At 36.3% G+C, this 17,848-nt stretch overlaps 1 protein-coding gene across 1 annotated transcript; it reads right to left on the bottom strand.

Annotated features, from left to right (window-relative positions):
- Positions 1–7,516: 7,516 nt before the first annotated feature.
- Positions 7,517–17,370, bottom strand: LOC134300305 (transmembrane protein 235). Its single transcript, XM_062985025.1, has 4 exons — positions 17,188–17,370; positions 14,677–14,749; positions 14,365–14,502; positions 7,517–7,755 (listed from the first exon to the last, which is right to left on the bottom strand). Exons 1-4 carry the CDS (start codon positions 17,362–17,364, stop codon positions 7,517–7,519), a joined length of 627 nt encoding a protein of 208 aa, XP_062841095.1. The 5' UTR covers positions 17,365–17,370.
- Between the last annotated feature and the right edge of the window lie 478 nt (positions 17,371–17,848).

Below are 17,848 nucleotides of genomic sequence, written 5' to 3'. Positions count from 1 at the left end.
AGGATTTCGAACAGCCTCCTTCTCGGGAGCGCGCGTAGGATGACGTAAAATGCGTGTATGTAGAGAGATCACTAGCTTTTCGAACACACCCAATGAGTGTTCGTTTTCTTACAGTCTTGTAAGAAAATTTCAGACCTAATTGCCTAACGTAGTGGTAATTTATTGCTACCTCACTCATTACATTTTATTGCGCTCTCATGACTGTTAGCCAAAAAAATAAAGTGAATTAGAAGAGCTCAGAAAACCTTTATCAGCCAGTAACAGCTACAGCTATAAAACCATACTGTATATTCCACAGGGTTGTGGAAATGGGCTACGTTTGACACAACAATACAAGTTTTTTAATATAAATTTTAAACACAGCGCTGTTGTGTGCATAAGATTACACAGTAATTTGACAGGTAAATTCTAAATGTGTGTATTAATATTCAGTTAAATAATAAACAAATGATAAACATATTTTTGCATTTGGATAGTGCATTTAGTTTTCAGCCATCAAAACTCTTTTTAAATATTTTGCCCAACCTTGATTAAAGCAGGAGTATTATCACCAAGGATATATGTAAATCTAAATTGCTCTTACGAAAATGCTTTCAGAAATAATGTGCCAAAAATATGATTAGTATCAACAATTCCTAAGAACCTACAGGCACTGGCATCAGTTTCTATTGGAATTAGGATTGAACAACACAACCTATATTATCTTTTATAAGATGTGAAAGAAGTCATGGTGTTTTAACATGGATCATTAAACAAACTGAGCGCAGTATTTTGCTCTGATTCTTTGCAGATACGGAGTAGTAAAAGCAGTGGTTCTGGATGCTTGGTTGAAAATAAAAACAAGTATTGCCTGCGACTCCTTTCGGCATGCAAATACAGGAATGAATTAGGTAACAAGGCTGAAGTAGGTTGTCTAATTAAAAAACAATCAAGACTAAACAGTAACCATGGTAACAGTATTTTAAAATAATGAATCATGCTTTACTTGACAGTAATCTAATGGATGAATCTGGGTTTGGCAGAGGCAGGAAAAGCAGAAATGCTGGCTACCGTGGAACCAGCTTTAAAGTTAGGTGGAAAAAGAAAAATAGCCCTGAGCTGTTTTTAAATGGATTCAACAGAATTAAATCACATTATAAAAAGAAAATGTACAAACACACACACACACACACACACACACACACACACACACACACAGCAAGATTAATTAAAAATGGATTTGCATTCTTATTCAATCCCTTTAAAATTGATTGGAAGGGCTGGCCTAAAACACTAGTTTAGCCCTCTTCTCAGTTCAGTCATTTTTCTCTTCCAGTTATTTGAGTAATGCATTTTTTCTTCTATTGTATGCTATACAACTAAATATCCTTTATACTATAATTATTGACTATAATAATGTGAACTGGTTGCAATAAAGTTTGGCAGTTCCTGACTAAATATAATCCATTTAAATAGGTTAATAACAGTCTGTTATTTTAAAAAATAAAAATTATTTGAGAGTTTAACAAGTTAAAGGAGGACCATGTGTATAAATATTAATTTTAAGATTACAGATACTAATAATAGTAGATTAGAATAATTACTGTTGTTTAGTTTTCTGGCACCAAAAAGCACTACTGGCTGTAGGTGTGAGCATGTAGGACGTTCTTGCTGTGGCTATCATATTGATAGTGTTCCTTCAGAACATCTTGCCTTTAATTTGAGTCTTCAAAGTTTCTTAATGGCTTTTTCACTGTCCCTCTAATTGTATCCTGGTATTAAAGAACACAGGGGCAACATCACAGAGCCATATTGCGTACAAAGTGACGTGCTACGTGTGACTACCCTTCCCCCAAACCAACTCATGCCAGCACACAGACCAGCTCTGGAGAGTGAATATCGCAGCAGCAGCAAAGAGAAACCCCGTCTGACCTCCATCCCCTCAGACACTGCCAATTTTACCTGTTGGACGCTTGACCAGGCTGGTATCACTGCTAAGATTCAAAGAGTTTTCTGATACTCAATGGGATGGAAATTTTGGGATTGTTGGTGAGCAATAGAGACTGATAAAGGATATCATGAACCATAAAGAAATAAAGAAACTCAATACAGTACAGTTTTTCTACTCTATTCTGCAGATTTGGTATCAAAGTGACACCTAGTGGTTATTATACACTTAAATCTGCATGCATTACTAAAACATCAGCAGGACTGACTCAGGCCCACAGGTAAGATTTTTTGGCCCCAATGTTCATAACTACAGAAATAAACTTTGCCCCCAATTTTTTAGTCTTGTAAACTTTGGACACCTCTGGTAAAACTCTAGAAATTAATGACAAATAAAATATACATTATGAGTACAGAACCTCATAATTACATATAAAGTCCATTTTAATGTAACCCAGCAGCTATGGTTTTAATAAGGTAGTTTTGTTTATGTTGCTTGAAAAAGCACACTTTTTACCTCTCCTCTTCGTCATGCATACAAATCCATTACATTTAATTACAGGTACTTAGAAACTGTCTCAGCATCCCCTGCCAGATGGAACACACACAAGATAATATTATTTTAGTTTTCCTTGACTCCTGGCTTTTATATTTCATTGGATTCATAGTTTTTGGAAACAAAACATATTCTCCACTGACAATATAAGAGTATAGTAAAGCTACAGAGGTTATAAGTAATGATAATAAAAACTCATCAACAAGCATCTGCATCAGTAATCTACATGCAAAGAACAAACCCATACATGCATCATAGTCATTTTAAAGCAAGATTACGTGATTTTCATTTTTTCCCCACATATGACATGATGAACAATATCAAAATAAGGTTATTTTATGTTCAACTGACCACATTTTGCTGGGGAAAGAGAAGTTTAGGCAGCAATAGTGTTGCACCAAAACCGATGTGACGTCATTTTTGTACATGCACAGTTTCACTTCTATTTTCCCATCAGAACAGTCTCATGAAAAACAATGACGGCACATAAATATATACCTGTCTAAAAACAGCCAAAAACTAAAGGTCCAGTAGCATTTGATTTACAACCCATAGTTCATGTAAGTATACAACTTCAAATTTAAATAATTTAGATAACAGATTCTTTTTAACTGTGCATCTCAATGCAACCGATTCCTCGATGAGTTTTGACTCATCAAACCAGCACTTAGAAACCAGCACTTAGAAACCAGCACTTTCTTGTTTATTTATTTTTGTTTATTTTTTACTATCCTCTTTATCCAGATCAGAGTCGAGGTGGTCCATTCTCATACTAAAACACACTCACACATTAACACCAAGGGGCAATTGCATTTTCATTTTTATTACAGATTCGTTCCGGTCAGGTGAGTGCGGTAACCAGGGAAGAAATACACCCATACACCCCGAACAAGGTACCAGTTCATTGAGAGGCTTTGGCCACCCCCAACCTTAGTAAAGATAAAACTAACATTTGGTTTTTAAATAACAAACATTTTTCACATTTTTATTAACCTAGGCTATTTATTCAGTGTGGAGCTTAAAATATTGTTTTTAAATGACTGAGTAATCTGCAAAGGCCAAAATGTAAGTGCAGTAATAACATTTATGTCATTTGTTGCATTTATTTTGTAACCTTTAATCTTTAAATATGAATATTACAGAAAGAAATGTCTACATTCACTAACACTTACTGACTTCAAAAAAGGGACACAAGCTTAAATAGGTTTTTTAAATAAAAAAAATCAGCAGAAGGATTAAATTACAGCGCTCTGTCACAGTTCAGGCAAAGCAAATAGGAAAGAAGAGCGGTGAAGTTTGGCCCTGCAGCTCTGGCCCATTATGCCATGAGATAGGTCTGAAATATTACGCACCATTAAACTTTAACGAGGTTTGGATCTGGTCTAATCTATAGTCATTGCCCTGTCACAGCTTAGTGCCTTTATCAAAAGTTTATTTAACCCACTAAGCAAAGATGTGGTGAACCTATTAGTGTGTAGTGGCTTCACTTTGATGCTCAAGCTAATGACTTATCAAACATTTATTTCCAAGTCATTTACTAAACAAAGCCAGTCGGTTTTAATGGAAGACTGGTGACTTTAAACAGAGTTAATGGCAAATTACTTTAGATGAGTTCATACAGTTTACAACTGCCTATATTTTGTGAATGTTTTAGAATTAAATAAACTAATATTTTTTGCTTACATCATTCATCAGAGTGCTAATTTTAGAGAAGAGGCTTCTTTCCTCCACTGCGAACATGTTCACCAATCAGCAGCTTTAATTCATAGCAGACTTATTTAAAATGGTTCTTAGATTTGATCACCCAGACCCATACTATACAATATAAAACTGCTTTCAGGTCATATTTATTAAACTATGCTTAGGGGAAATAGTGTTGAATTAAGTCAATTTCAAAAAGACCTACAAACAAAGCTTGTATTGATGCATTAAAAAGCAGCTCAATGTAGTTCATTGTTCACATCCTTTAGTCAGTGCTGTTGGTTGCGTAATGCATTAAATAGCTTATAAAACATACAGAGCGCTCACAAATGCTCTATTGTTCTCTGCTGCAGATGAGGTTTTGCAGGACTTGCAGGAAATATGACCTTTTAAGATCTGAACAAATTCAGGTGACCTTTAACATCATAGATGCGATGCTCCGAATCACAACATGAAAAAATAGTGACCTTCTGATTGCAGAAGTAACTTTAACAGGCTATTGAGAATAAATTGGACTAAAGGTTATTTAATTGACCCTTAAACTCACAAACTTAGATAGTGATTCAATCTCAGTAAAATTAAAGATAGTGTTCCAGTTACAGTGGATTCATAATACACAAACCTGTGTAAATAAGAGAGCTGGAGAGGTTTCTTTCAACTAGTAATTGGGGTTATGGGAAGGTGCCCATCTGGTCTACATTTTGAAAACATGCAAGCTGAGTAATTTTAGCAAAATACTGAGTTCAGCTAAGCTGGAGTCATTTCAACCTGTTATGCTTTTGAATAATGTGGGATCTGCCTTTCTGATGTAATCTTTACCAGTAAAGAGCCTTACTTAGACCCTATTTCACATCCAAAGCAAATACTTTTAAGGGTATTAGAAGGTTTTTCAGTTGAGTTTCTGTTGAGTAAATGTACATTACAGAGGCACTGTTATCTACAACACACATTAAAATGTGTCTAGAAGCTATTGCTCACACAAACTACAATTCTTTGTTATTCTTAATCAACCTAAATCATGACCTAGGTTTTTCCCTCGAACTAAAATGACTAGACCTGTTAAAATGTATATATATATATATATATATATATATATATATATATATATATATATATATATACTGTATAGAATGCTTACTAAAAAATAACATTAAAACAAGCACCCCAGACAACCACATAATCCTTTATCCTAACATATGGCAACACTCATATTATGTTTCATAACAGTAACCTCACACCTCTTATTATTAGCACATTTCATTCAAATTGATGCTTTATGATTGCCAGTACCGGCGAGTTAATGTTGTGCAGAACAGCACAGGACATCCTGGTCAATCAAATAAGGGCCTTAGGGAGTGTCTGTAATTGTTCAATCAGAAATGCAAAGCCTGGTCCTAATTTGTTTAAAAAAAGAATTATGATACATCATGTATGTGATCCAACAATTCCACAATGCTAACAGGATTTTATTTTGTGGTTCATGAGACATAAAAGATTTACTTTCTTGGACATTTTGATCATTGTGTGGTACAATTGTAAAAAAAAGCTGCACATTACATTTAATACAGATGAAACTGATGAAAGTATGAGGACAATGTGTTTGTTTGACCCACTTTACAAGCATTTTATACATTTTATGACCATCAGAAATTATGGTTCTAAGACCATTAACTGTTTTGGACAGTTTGGCCTGGACCTTACATTTGATTGCACTGTGATATTATGACACATGTAACTAACACATGACACATTCTTGTGCTACATGACAAGAAATCATGGTCTTGAATGAATGAATGAATAAATAAACCTTTACAATATTTAAGTTTTCAAAATTATTTATACAATTCATTTTTAGAAATCTAAAATCAAGGCAATTAAATAATAAAAAACAATAATTTAATAAAAAACAGTAATTTTTCAATATAATATCAATTTTAAAATAGAAATTATATAAAAACATGTAAAGTAAACTACACTAAGTAATACAACAATTGTCAATTGTTTTTCACATTTCTTCAGTTAAATAGCTAGAAAGATCCCAAAAGTAGTATCACTGGTCCAGAGAATTTCAGCTTTGTGGCAACAAACCAATGCTGCTGAAATATTTGCTTCAGTTACATATACATATAAATCTGTCCAACAACAATGCAGCTGGTGGCTGAATGGAAATAATTGACTGTAGTGAAATTCTAAAATGTAGGAAGATGTTGCTGTTAAAACAGCAAAGTAAAATCAGATTCACATTAAACCTATTGGTTTTAAAATGAAAGCAATGGCATATGCATCTGATGTTCACATTCACTCATACCATACAGTGTGTTTTGTATTCTTCCCTAATTTGTGGTAAAGGAGGAAAGTAGTTACATAAATAAGGTTCACTGAATGTTTAAACACAGGTAGTAGAAGACTGTCTGTCTGGTTTGGCATCGTACCAGAATGCAAATAAGTTAGTCTCAGGACAAAAAAAATGAGAAGCTCTGTCACAAAACACCTTAACTACAACAGGAATGTGACATGCTCTGTCCAGACTTGGGAAAAGAGAATGTTTTCTTACACACATTGTCAATATATCACTCTCTGCAACTGATATAAATGTAAACAGGCCACACAATTGTAATACTGTAGTATATTTGTGATACACTTTCTATATTGTTAAGAAAGAAATGAAGTGATAGGATCAGAAAAGGGTAACCAAGACTCATGAACCAGCTTGTGCTGGTATTGATCTAATAAAGAGTTGATCCAGTGCAGAAGGCATGGCAGGAGGCATATGTACATAAATCATACATCAGACAGTATGTATATATCATATTTTGAGAACAATGCAATATCAAATAAAAAAAAAAAAAAAACATAATGTGTGCTAAAGATGTGCTACACATAATTCTTCATAATTACAATATTGTCAAACTTACAAAAATACATCAGTAATCAATTCTTAGTTTTGGTCTTATTATGAATAGATGCAGGCAGTGTTATAACAATTCATGTTTAGGAACTCTGCCATACTTAACAATCTTTATCTTTTTTTTGTTTTCTACAATGTATGTTGCTTTCCGTTATTTAAGTTAATTGTTGTTAGTTATTGCATTTTTGTGGCTGTAAATGTAATAATATATAAAATATAATTTCTGAACAAACTTAAATATCTCCTGAATTCAAATTCAATTCAGAATTCAAACGTTTAAAAAAACAACAACATTTAACTTCCTCTCATTTTACTCTGACGTTTCTTTTGTCACTTTTACCTCTTTATCATTTCTGGCTTCTTGTAACAAAGCCTGCTGCCAATACAGTGATTGCTCCAACGTTTCACTCAGTAACGTCTCTATGTCATGGAGAAAGTAACTGTGGACTCTGGTGCAGTTCCCTGTGAGCTACATGAGCTGCAACTGTGAGCAGGATGCCGGTCGCTACCTCCAGCGTGTAGGAGAGACAGGCAGTGGTCAGCGACCAACCGAAGGACACATGGACGTGGGCTAGAAGTTCAGCACTAACCATCTGCTGCAGCTCATGCAGGGCCTGCTGAGAGTAGCTGACATAGATGCACACACCCGAAAGTGTGAAGATGCCTGTACAGAGCAGAGAATGGCATTTATTGTTTTTAAATTACATTCAGTGAACAGAAGCATTTACTGACAAAGTAAACCCAGTAGTAAACATCAACACATCCCTGCTAGATTGTACATGGTACCTGCATGGTTAACTGTTATGTGGAAGGAATGGCTCAGCTACTGGATGGAAATGAGACTAATTTGAAAATAAATTAGGTAAAAGTATGACTTTTTTTTATTTATAATTTCTGGAAAATGTATTACACTAGCTCTAAGCTAAATACCTTTCCCACATTATTAATTCATACTGCAATCATGCAGTGATTAATTAAATACATTTGCAAATGTTGCACACTCATTATTTAAAGGCAGAAGATTGACCCTCTTTTCTGGAGTGAAGAATCAATGGTGTAAAATGCACTATACATATCAGCACATCTGCAGAAACTAACAGGAAACAGGTACAATGTATGGAGGTCTTTTATGCTCTACCATACATGATATTGTGAACAGATTCTAAAAATCTGAAAAAATCTTAGGTCATATAGGGCAAGGCAAGAAACCACTAATACATGTGTGTGACCTCTGAGCCCTCAGATGGCATTTTACAAAATGCTCCAACTTTTCTGGAAATGGGGTTTGTATTTCTTTTTTATAATTTCCTGCTGTGCCTAATTTTTGAACTGGGTTTGTAATTTATTTGAATAAATTTTAATTTATTTTGTAATCGCAGCACTTCACATACATCACAAACACATCCATCTAGTGCAAAATCATTTATATTTAAATAAAAAAATCAAAGATGCAGTTTAACACCAAAACTGCAATTGAATCACGCCAAATTCTTCACATTGATTTTGCTCTACTTGCTACTCCTCTGCTACTAATTACATAAGAGTGTGGAGTTCTGCACAGACCAGATAATTGAACAATTCTTAACACTGTGTCTGTTCACTGATAAAAATAGCTACAAAGCTGTTCTAAAAAAACAAACAGCACTAAGGTGCAAACAACTGTGGACAAAGCAGTATTATGACCCAGATTAAACCCAGTCAAATTATCAGCCATTTATCTAAAATCTACCCAAAGCCTCAAAACAAGGTTGGCCAAAATAGTTAGTAAAAAGAGTCAAGGCTAAACACTAATTAAACTGCCCCAACTACACGATACAACAAAACGTAAGTGGAGACCTGGCCATGAGCTTGCTGGACATGCCATTCCAAATGTTTAGATCTTTATAACGTCACGTCCTTATGCCATCATTGCTTTGCAATAGTTGGCTGCACAGATGGGTCACCTTTATTCAATGCCCTCTATCTTGTGTTGCCTGTAGCAGACTAGCTCCTGCTAATACAATCCACATTGTAATGTTGTCAATCCAGCTTATTCTTGGTCTTACTACTTTTCTGACTCCTTCCACAAGTCCTGTCATAACACTGCCTTCACTGCTGTCAAGTGGGTGCCTCATCCTTTGCCCAAAGCAATGTAATTTGCAGGACTTAATGTGGTTCAGTAGCTCCTTTTCTCCTCTGACCATCTGGTAAACTTGCTCAGTGGTCATCATCTACCTAGATGAGATTTTCAGCCTTTTCTGATGCACTTGTTTCCAAAAGCTTCAATGTGTCTTTCTTCCTCCTTCTTTAGTGGCCCAGGTAAAGCCCAGACTTAAATCTCTTCAAACATCTGTGAGAAGATGACAGTTCTGACAGAGCCTAACCTAATCTGTCCAAACCCAGGTGTGCAAAGCATGTAGAGACATATGTAGAGGATTTGCAGTTGTAACTGCTGTAAAAGGGGCTTCCACAAAGTATTGAAAACTTTTGTAAATAAAAGACGTTTTCACTTTGTCGTTATGGGTGATTAAATTTAGAATGATGAATAAAAATGGCAATTATATCCAAAATAATCCAAATAAAGTGTACAAAAAAAAAAGTGAATTCACTATATTCCCTGTTGTTCACTGTTATATCATAAACTTATGCACTTCAATGAGGACCTTAGGCTTAAGACAAGAATTACGTGAAGGCGTGTGACGCCTCTCCCTGTGAGTGGGCGTCATGCAAAGGTCACATTAAGAGCAAAGCATACAATGTGGAAAAAAATCATTTAAAAAGGGAAATGTGGGAGTAAAACCCTGCAGGAATCTCTTAACTTGTTGAAGTCTCTGTTCATCCATCCATTATAAGAAAACACTGAACAAAATGACACCAGACACCAGGAGAAAAACATAGCAGCAACATATTACCTGAATGTTCTGCAATGCTGTTGTGATTATGATCTTTAAATAGATAATACACATGTGCTGTAGCTGCTACATATACAGGGGTTGGACAAAATAACTGAAACACCTGGTTTTAGACCACAATAATTTATTAGTATGGTGTAGGGCCTCCTTTTGCGGCCAATACAGCGTCAATTCGTCTTGGAAATGACATATACAAGTCCTGCACAGTGGTCAGAGGGATTTTAAGCCATTCTTCTTGCAGGATAGTGGCCAGGTCACTACGTGATGCTGGTGGAGGAAAACGTTTCCTGACTCGCTTCTCCAAAACACCCCAAAGTGGCTCAATAATATTTAGATCTGGTGACTGTGCAGGCCATGGGAGATGTTCAACTTCACTTTCATGTTCATCAAACCAATCTTTCACCAGTCTTGCTGTGTGTATTGGTGCAATGTCATCCTGATACACGGCACCGCCATTGGATGCACATGGTCCTCCAGAATGGTTCGGTAGTCCTTGGCAGTGACGCGCCCATCTAGCACAAGTATTGGGCCAAGGGAATGCCATGATATGGCATGATATGACATCACTGATCCACCCCCATGCTTCACTCTGGGCATGCAACAGTCTGGGTGGTACGCTTCTTTGGGGCTTCTCCACACCGTAACTCTCCCGGATGTGGGGAAAACAGTAAAGGTGGACTCATCAGAGAACAATACATGTTTCACATTGTCCACAGCCCAAGATTTGCGCTCCTTGCACCATTGAAACCGACGTTTGGCATTGGCACGAGTGACCAAAGGTTTGGCTATAGCAGCCCGGCCGTGTATATTGACCCTGTGGAGCTCCCGACGGACAGTTCTGGTGGAAACAGGAGAGTTGAGGTGCACATTTAATTTTGCCGTGATTTGGGCAGCCGTGGTTTTATGTTTTTTGGATACAATCCGGGTTAGCACCCGAACATCCCTTTCAGACAGCTTCCTCTTGCGTCCACAGTTAATCCTGTTGGATGTGGTTTGTCCTTCTTGGTGGTATGCTGACATTACCCTGGATACCGTGGCTCTTGATACATCACAAAGACTTGCTGTCTTGGTCACAGATGCGCCAGCAAGACGTGCACCAACAATTTGTCCTCTTTTGAACTCTGGTATGTCACCCATAATGTTGTGTGCATTGCAATATTTTGAGCAAAACTGTGCTCTTACCCTGCTAATTGAACCTTCACACTCTGCTCTTACTGGTGCAATGTGCAATTAATGAAGATTGGCCACCAAACTGGTCCAATTTAGCCATGAAACCTCCCACACTAAAATGACAGGTGTTTCAGTTATTTTGTCTAACCCCTGTATGTTTAGGTTATACTCATTGTTAATAACAGGTTCCTTTCCCAGCCTATTTCACTTTCATCAGAATTTGATTTGGTTTGTCAATCATTATGTGATTCGTCCACATAAAATAAATAGTTCATGCAGAAATCCAGTTGATAAACGTTTCTTCTTATAGCTGCATGTGAATCTATGAGTCAGCAGTAACATATGGAATATAAGATTTCTGTAAGCACACGTTAAAATGTGCCTCCTGTTAAGCAATACATCAACATAATAGATCAGAAACCTGTTTCAGGTTAGAAAACACATGCTTATTCTGCAACATTCATCTCATTGGAGGCAATCAATTTATAAATAATTAAACAGCAGAACGCTGTAGGGATAAAGGGACACAACTAAAGGGTAGAAAAAGTCTGGATGAAAAACTACATTCATTTCCACCAAAAGTCTGTCTGAGATCACAGATACAATCACTAATTTTGATTTGGTAAGCTGCAAGATATGTATAGTACCAAACAAAAAAAGAAGCGATTATAATGAGCTCACATAATTCTAATCTTTATTAAATCTACATTTAATATGTATATGTGGAGACAAAAGTGTGCAGTTGAATAATTTATATATTCATTTTAGGTTTATGACATACTTCACAGATTATGTGATTTTGGAACTGTGTAAAATGACTTGCCAGTTTTAAATAGGACAAAATGGAAAGAAAATCCAGAGACAGGAAATGAATGATTTCAAGTGAATTAAGAACTAATGAGGGATTTGGAGACAGATACAAAAGCAGCAAGAGACAAACACAAACACAAAAAATCATAAAAAGGACAGGAAGAAAAACATATGGAATTACGAGCAAAGTCTTATATTGATGCAGCAAAGATGAAAGAATACCTAGAGAGTTACTTACACAAACATATACTGTACACTCAGTGATAAAAAAGGAAACTAGACACAAAAGCAGGCAATACAGAATCTAGAAAAGAAGGCCGTATACCTCAGTTTGGATGAAAACATAATAAAAAATATAGAAACAAAAAATACTGAACAATCTGCAATTTGAGCCACAATAGCTCTTTTGTTGGTCCACATCAGACACCATAGCCCTCAGTGAGTTTTGGCCACCCAACAACCTGTCTGCAGTTTGTGGCATGGCTACTTGTGAGCACCCCTTGCTGTTTCAGAGATACCCCATTCAAAGTCAGTCAGGTCTTCATGGTTGACTACATCTGCTGCATTCAACCTGTGTTCTATGAGTAACTACAATCCACCCAGCATTAATACATCACTGATCATGATATGCACAATTGTTAGAAATGGGCATTGCCATGCAGGATTTGGAGGGTGATCCTGTTTTGGCTCATCAGTGTAAATAATTGCTTATAGTAGACCTTTAAAATTCTATTCAATTTATCTATCAAAAGTTGTTGGCTTTTTTATTAAGGCCAAATCAGACATGTTATGGCACTCAGGAAATTAGGTTTTATTTTTAAAACACTTATAACAGTAATTATATTAGGAAAAACATGTACAAGATCAGGATATGTGCATTTGTTTACCAATAAGCCTAGAGTCAGATCCCTTAATACACACTGATAATGCATTCACTGAATTAATTTGCATGAATTTCCTGAGGGATGTAGCTCAATATGTTTCTTCCCAGACGTAGCAGAGTATTAGCACATTTTTTCTTTCTGGCTCTAAACTAAATGATCGATTTCTTCAACCAGGGCGAATCTGAATGACCCCAGTGGCATATGCAGCACAATCTTCATGGAGAAAAACAATGTTATTATCACTGCACTGTGCTGTGCTGAAAAGTAAAAATGAGTAGCAGACTAGGCCTCAGGCTCAAGCCAAACATCATTTGACAAAGTCAAATATATTAGTTCATGTTAGTTTTCCCATTCTTTTTAACCAATATTGAACTGAAATGTTCCTTGTTACACACACATTGGTCTAAATGCAATAAAAAATAAATTCTGTGATTTCCACAGATTCTTCCAATGTTTTCACTGAACAATTAAATAGTATTTTTGTGAATAAAAACAAATGTCATATTTAATAACAGCTAAACACACACAAAGCAAATAGAATTGAAATACTTGGAAAATAACGAGACAGAATTGTTAAAACAAAGCAAGGGCAGTGGTATTAATTATGTCTATGCAATTTAATGCTGTAATTGTAGTATCAATGGATATCGATAGATCTAACTTCTGGTTCAGTTCCAAAAGTAAAGAAATGTCAGAAGCCTAAACTAGCAATCATTACATTTGGCTTAATTGACTATATATGAACATAGACTACCCACTGCCTACCAAAATAAAATGCCCACTAATTCCAAATGGCTGCTGTTATTAACCTGCTTAGATTAGAAGATAATATAAAGACATCAGGACAGACCACAGTTTATGAAAGCTTATAAGCCAGAAAAGACAGGGTGTGGCTGAAATGATCAAATCCACTAAGTGAAGGGGTGTCCACATATTTTTGTTCATTTAGAAAATTTGTTATGATATAATTAATTAGCATTCAGATTGTTCAGAAGTTGTAAATAATACAGAATTAAAAACAATCTAATCAAACTAAGCTGATCCTAAAGCACCGTGCTGATGTGTCCAAGCCATTTTTTCTGCATTTGTCATAATATGGATAGCAGATAAGGCCTATAAAAAAGCAAGGCAAATCGAAGATGATGTATTTGATTGAACTGAATGAAATGTGAGCAGATGCTGCATTTTACAAACCCAGTCCTAAAGCACACTTATGCTCCTGAGTTTGTGATTTTCCTGCCGTAACCATAGCTATACTTATTAAAGAGGTAGCTGATGATGTCGATCCGTGCATTGCATTGGGAAGCCACTTGGCTGTACTCGCTGTTTAAAATGAATGGATGCCTATGAATATAATGTCTGCTTATTCCCAAAAAGCAATTAAAAAACAAGTTCAGTTTTGTTTTTTGTTACAATTTTGTGTAAATTTTTATATTTACATATAAATGTTTTAATTACTTAACAAGAATACAGAGCTACCATGGCCAAAGAGCTTTACAGTAAAACTAACCCACTTACTGCAGATGAGGAAGTACACAGCTACGGCAGTAAGAATGGTATAACTGCGGGCGAGGGAACCCACCAGGCCAAAGATGCCTCCAAACACCATCAGTACCAGGCTGACAGGCAGTAAGATGACAATGACACGGTGCAGATCTACAAAAAGAGAATATTAAGTACCCTTCAAACATGCATATTTATTTAGACCATCATTTACAAATCAAGAATATGAGCAAATAAAACTATTTTCTGAGACATCTGTGTAGATAAACCAAGCTAATTTCCATTGATTTTATTGTATTAATTTTAAAGGCACATTCCCAGACTCACTTAAAAGGTGCTTCTCCTGCTCGGTGAGCTCTGAAGTGTCCATATAGAAGGAGATGTCATGATAACTGCCATTCTTTTCTGTGAAAAACATTATTCAAACAAGTGTGGAATGTATTAGTTTCTACATGCAGAATTTGCATTGGAAGTGAGCCTACACAAGGGGGAAAAAAATAGTCTACCAATAACATATGCTGTTTCAATTTGAATGAGTACACCAGTGCTACAAATACAAAAATAAATAGGTTGGCTCAGTTGAATTATAAGTATTTGATCCAGACAGTTTGAAAGAATCAGTTTGCTTATATTTTGCTTATATTACTCATACTGACAGTGTGCCTACACAAAGGAAAGGAAATAAAATTAAAAAGTCTACCAGTTTCAGTTGCTGTTCCATTATGAATGAGGACAGATGGTTACAGCCCAGACGCTCTTAACATTTTTACCTTCAAGGCCCACCAGTATCCAAGACAATATGTAAGGACACCTCCCAAGAGACCCAAGTTTTCTCTTTTAAATATGTTTATTTACAGGCATATTTTATTGGTATCTTAACTGATAAACATATGATCATAAATAAGCAACTTGAAGTGAAGTCAACATGTTGAACATAAAGCATGAGAATTAATATTTAAAAGCTTCTGCACTACTTGGTTCTTTTTTTATCTGGATTTGAATGCTTATGTTTTTCTAAATCTTTTTGCAAGCTTGGTATTAAAATTGGTTATTTTATAGTATAGTAAAGACTAAAATCTGAATTGTAATAGTATGTGTAGAGCTAAAGTTTAACTTAAAGAATAACATACATTTGTAAGGTACATGTACACCATATGGCCAAACGTATTCACCAAAGCCCCAAACTGCAACAGTTAGTATACTCAGTGACAAAAAATACCTTTCCCAACTTTCTTATATTGCAGTCATCAAATTCATTTATTACAAATTATTTTTATTATATTTATAAAATACAATTCAGTTGGCCACTGAAAACATTCACCATCTCAAATTCTTGTTTTTAATGCATTTTATAAAATGTCCCTACTTTTCCCAGAGATGGGGTTTGTAACGTGTATAAAATCACTTATACTAAAAAATGACATGCTTCTACTTTGGCAGTAACAGCTTGAAAAAGGTCATTTCTTGTTCCAGCATGACAGCGGCCCTGTGGACAAAGTAAAATCTATAAAGAAATGGTTTGTTGAGTTTGTTGTGTAGGAACTCCAGTGGGTCACACAAAGCCCTGACCTCAACTCTATTGAATTGCATCTTTATAGATTAAAGCACCTCAGAGGAGGCTTTTACAAGATTTTAGTGTGTCTTTAGGAGTTTGTGCCCATGCAGTCTAAAAAGCGTTTGTGAGGTTTGACCAGAAGGCCTGGCTCTTAATCTCAACAGGGGTCAGGACAAGTGCAGGCCACTGTGATTGATACATTTTTTATGACAAACTGTCATACCTTGTCTTCATGGTACATAGAGGTACAGTCATACTGGCACTTGTCACAAAGTTGGAAGCATACAATTGTTTAAATTCATTTTATACACCTGGAATTGGTAGGGCAGACACAGCTAAAATCAATATTTAGCTAAACTCAGCAAAACTAAATATTGATTGACTGATTGATTGTGGTTGATCAGAATTAGTTTGTATAACTTCTGTATTCGTGTAGCAAAGCTATAAATACTGAATCTATCCAGACGAGGTTGAAAGATTCGGTTCTAATCATCAGCTTCTAATCATTATATATAAATGGGCTGAGGTTAGTTTAACATTTACATTTTTGACATTTAGCAGACGCTTTTATCCAAAGCAATTTACAATTATCATTGAATACGATTTGAGCAATTGAGGGTTGAGAGCCTTGCCCAGGGGCCCAACAGTGGCAACTTGGCTACCACTGAGCTACCACTGCCCTTTTAACAAGATGGCCAAGAATTAACAAGATGGTCAGTACGGTGTAGTGGACTAAATGACATGTTGGTGACATGCTTGGCAAACAAATAAATGACTAGTCAAATTGGAATGAATTCTGCATCACTAACATGTAAAGTGTGGTCACCATGTTCCATACAGATTTGAATGATTCCACACACACAAGTCCACAATAGTGTGAAGACTAAGCAGCTAGAATAATGGTCTCAATCGCCAAGATGCTATATTACCTGAATTATAACAGCTTAACTGGTTTATTTCGACGAGTCGGTGTATAAATAAAAGCAGTTGCTAAAAGGAATCGATACATGAATCGCCTGTTGATTCACCGGCATTCCTACACGTTACACGGGTGACTGAGCGTGTAATTTTAAGAGACAGAAAATAAATCAAGAAAAAAAACAGTTCGCATTACTATTTGTTTATTAATTCCGCGCATATCAGTATTACTATAAAATTCGTCACCAAAAGTCTTTCGTTTGTAACAATATTAGAACCGTGCGGAATTACGTGACAGTACGCTATCCACCCCAGCCGTTATAACAAACCCAAAGTTGCTCTCAGGTGTTTGTAGAGAAACTCACAGCACCTTCGTAAATCCTCCACAATCCCGAGTGCGAACTGGCGAAGTGCCAGCTGGAGTTGACGACTTGGTCGGCATCTATAATGTACCAGTACTCAGTGCCCACTGCCACGGCAAGCAGACTGAAACTGAGCAATCCAAATAATCCAGCCATGATGACCAACAGCCCGAAACTCATTGTGCACATCAGCTTTAGTCTCAGCTTCTGCAGCAACGCTGGCTGCTCGGTGTGTACAGCAGTGGTCCTGCAAATCCCCTCCACACACACACACCCACACACACACCCACACACAGAGAGAGAGAGAGACGAGAGACCACGACCGACAGACGGCCATGAGGCTATATTTATTTATTCGGATTTTAACGTAATCTTTTACACAATTGTTACATTCATGACAGGACAGGACGTTACCGGTTACACAAGACTCATCAGTTCACAAGTTTAATGTCAAACAGTCATGGACAATTTTGTATCTCCAGTGAGGTGTCACTTGCATGTCTTTGGACTGTGGAGGAAACCAGAACTCCCAGAGGAAACCTATGCAAGCACAGCTCCACCCGGGGATTGAACCCAGGACCTTCTTGCTGTAAGGCGACAGTGCTACCCACTGAGCCACCGCACCACCCCCCAAAGGGCTATATAGCATTGGGACAGACCTTGG

The sequence above is a fragment of the Trichomycterus rosablanca genome, chromosome 22 (genome assembly GCF_030014385.1).
Source record: "Trichomycterus rosablanca isolate fTriRos1 chromosome 22, fTriRos1.hap1, whole genome shotgun sequence".
Classification (NCBI taxonomy): domain Eukaryota; kingdom Metazoa; phylum Chordata; class Actinopteri; order Siluriformes; family Trichomycteridae; genus Trichomycterus; species Trichomycterus rosablanca.
The sequence above is the reverse complement of the archived record's forward strand: the minus strand, read 5'-3'. Positions and strand labels throughout refer to the sequence as shown.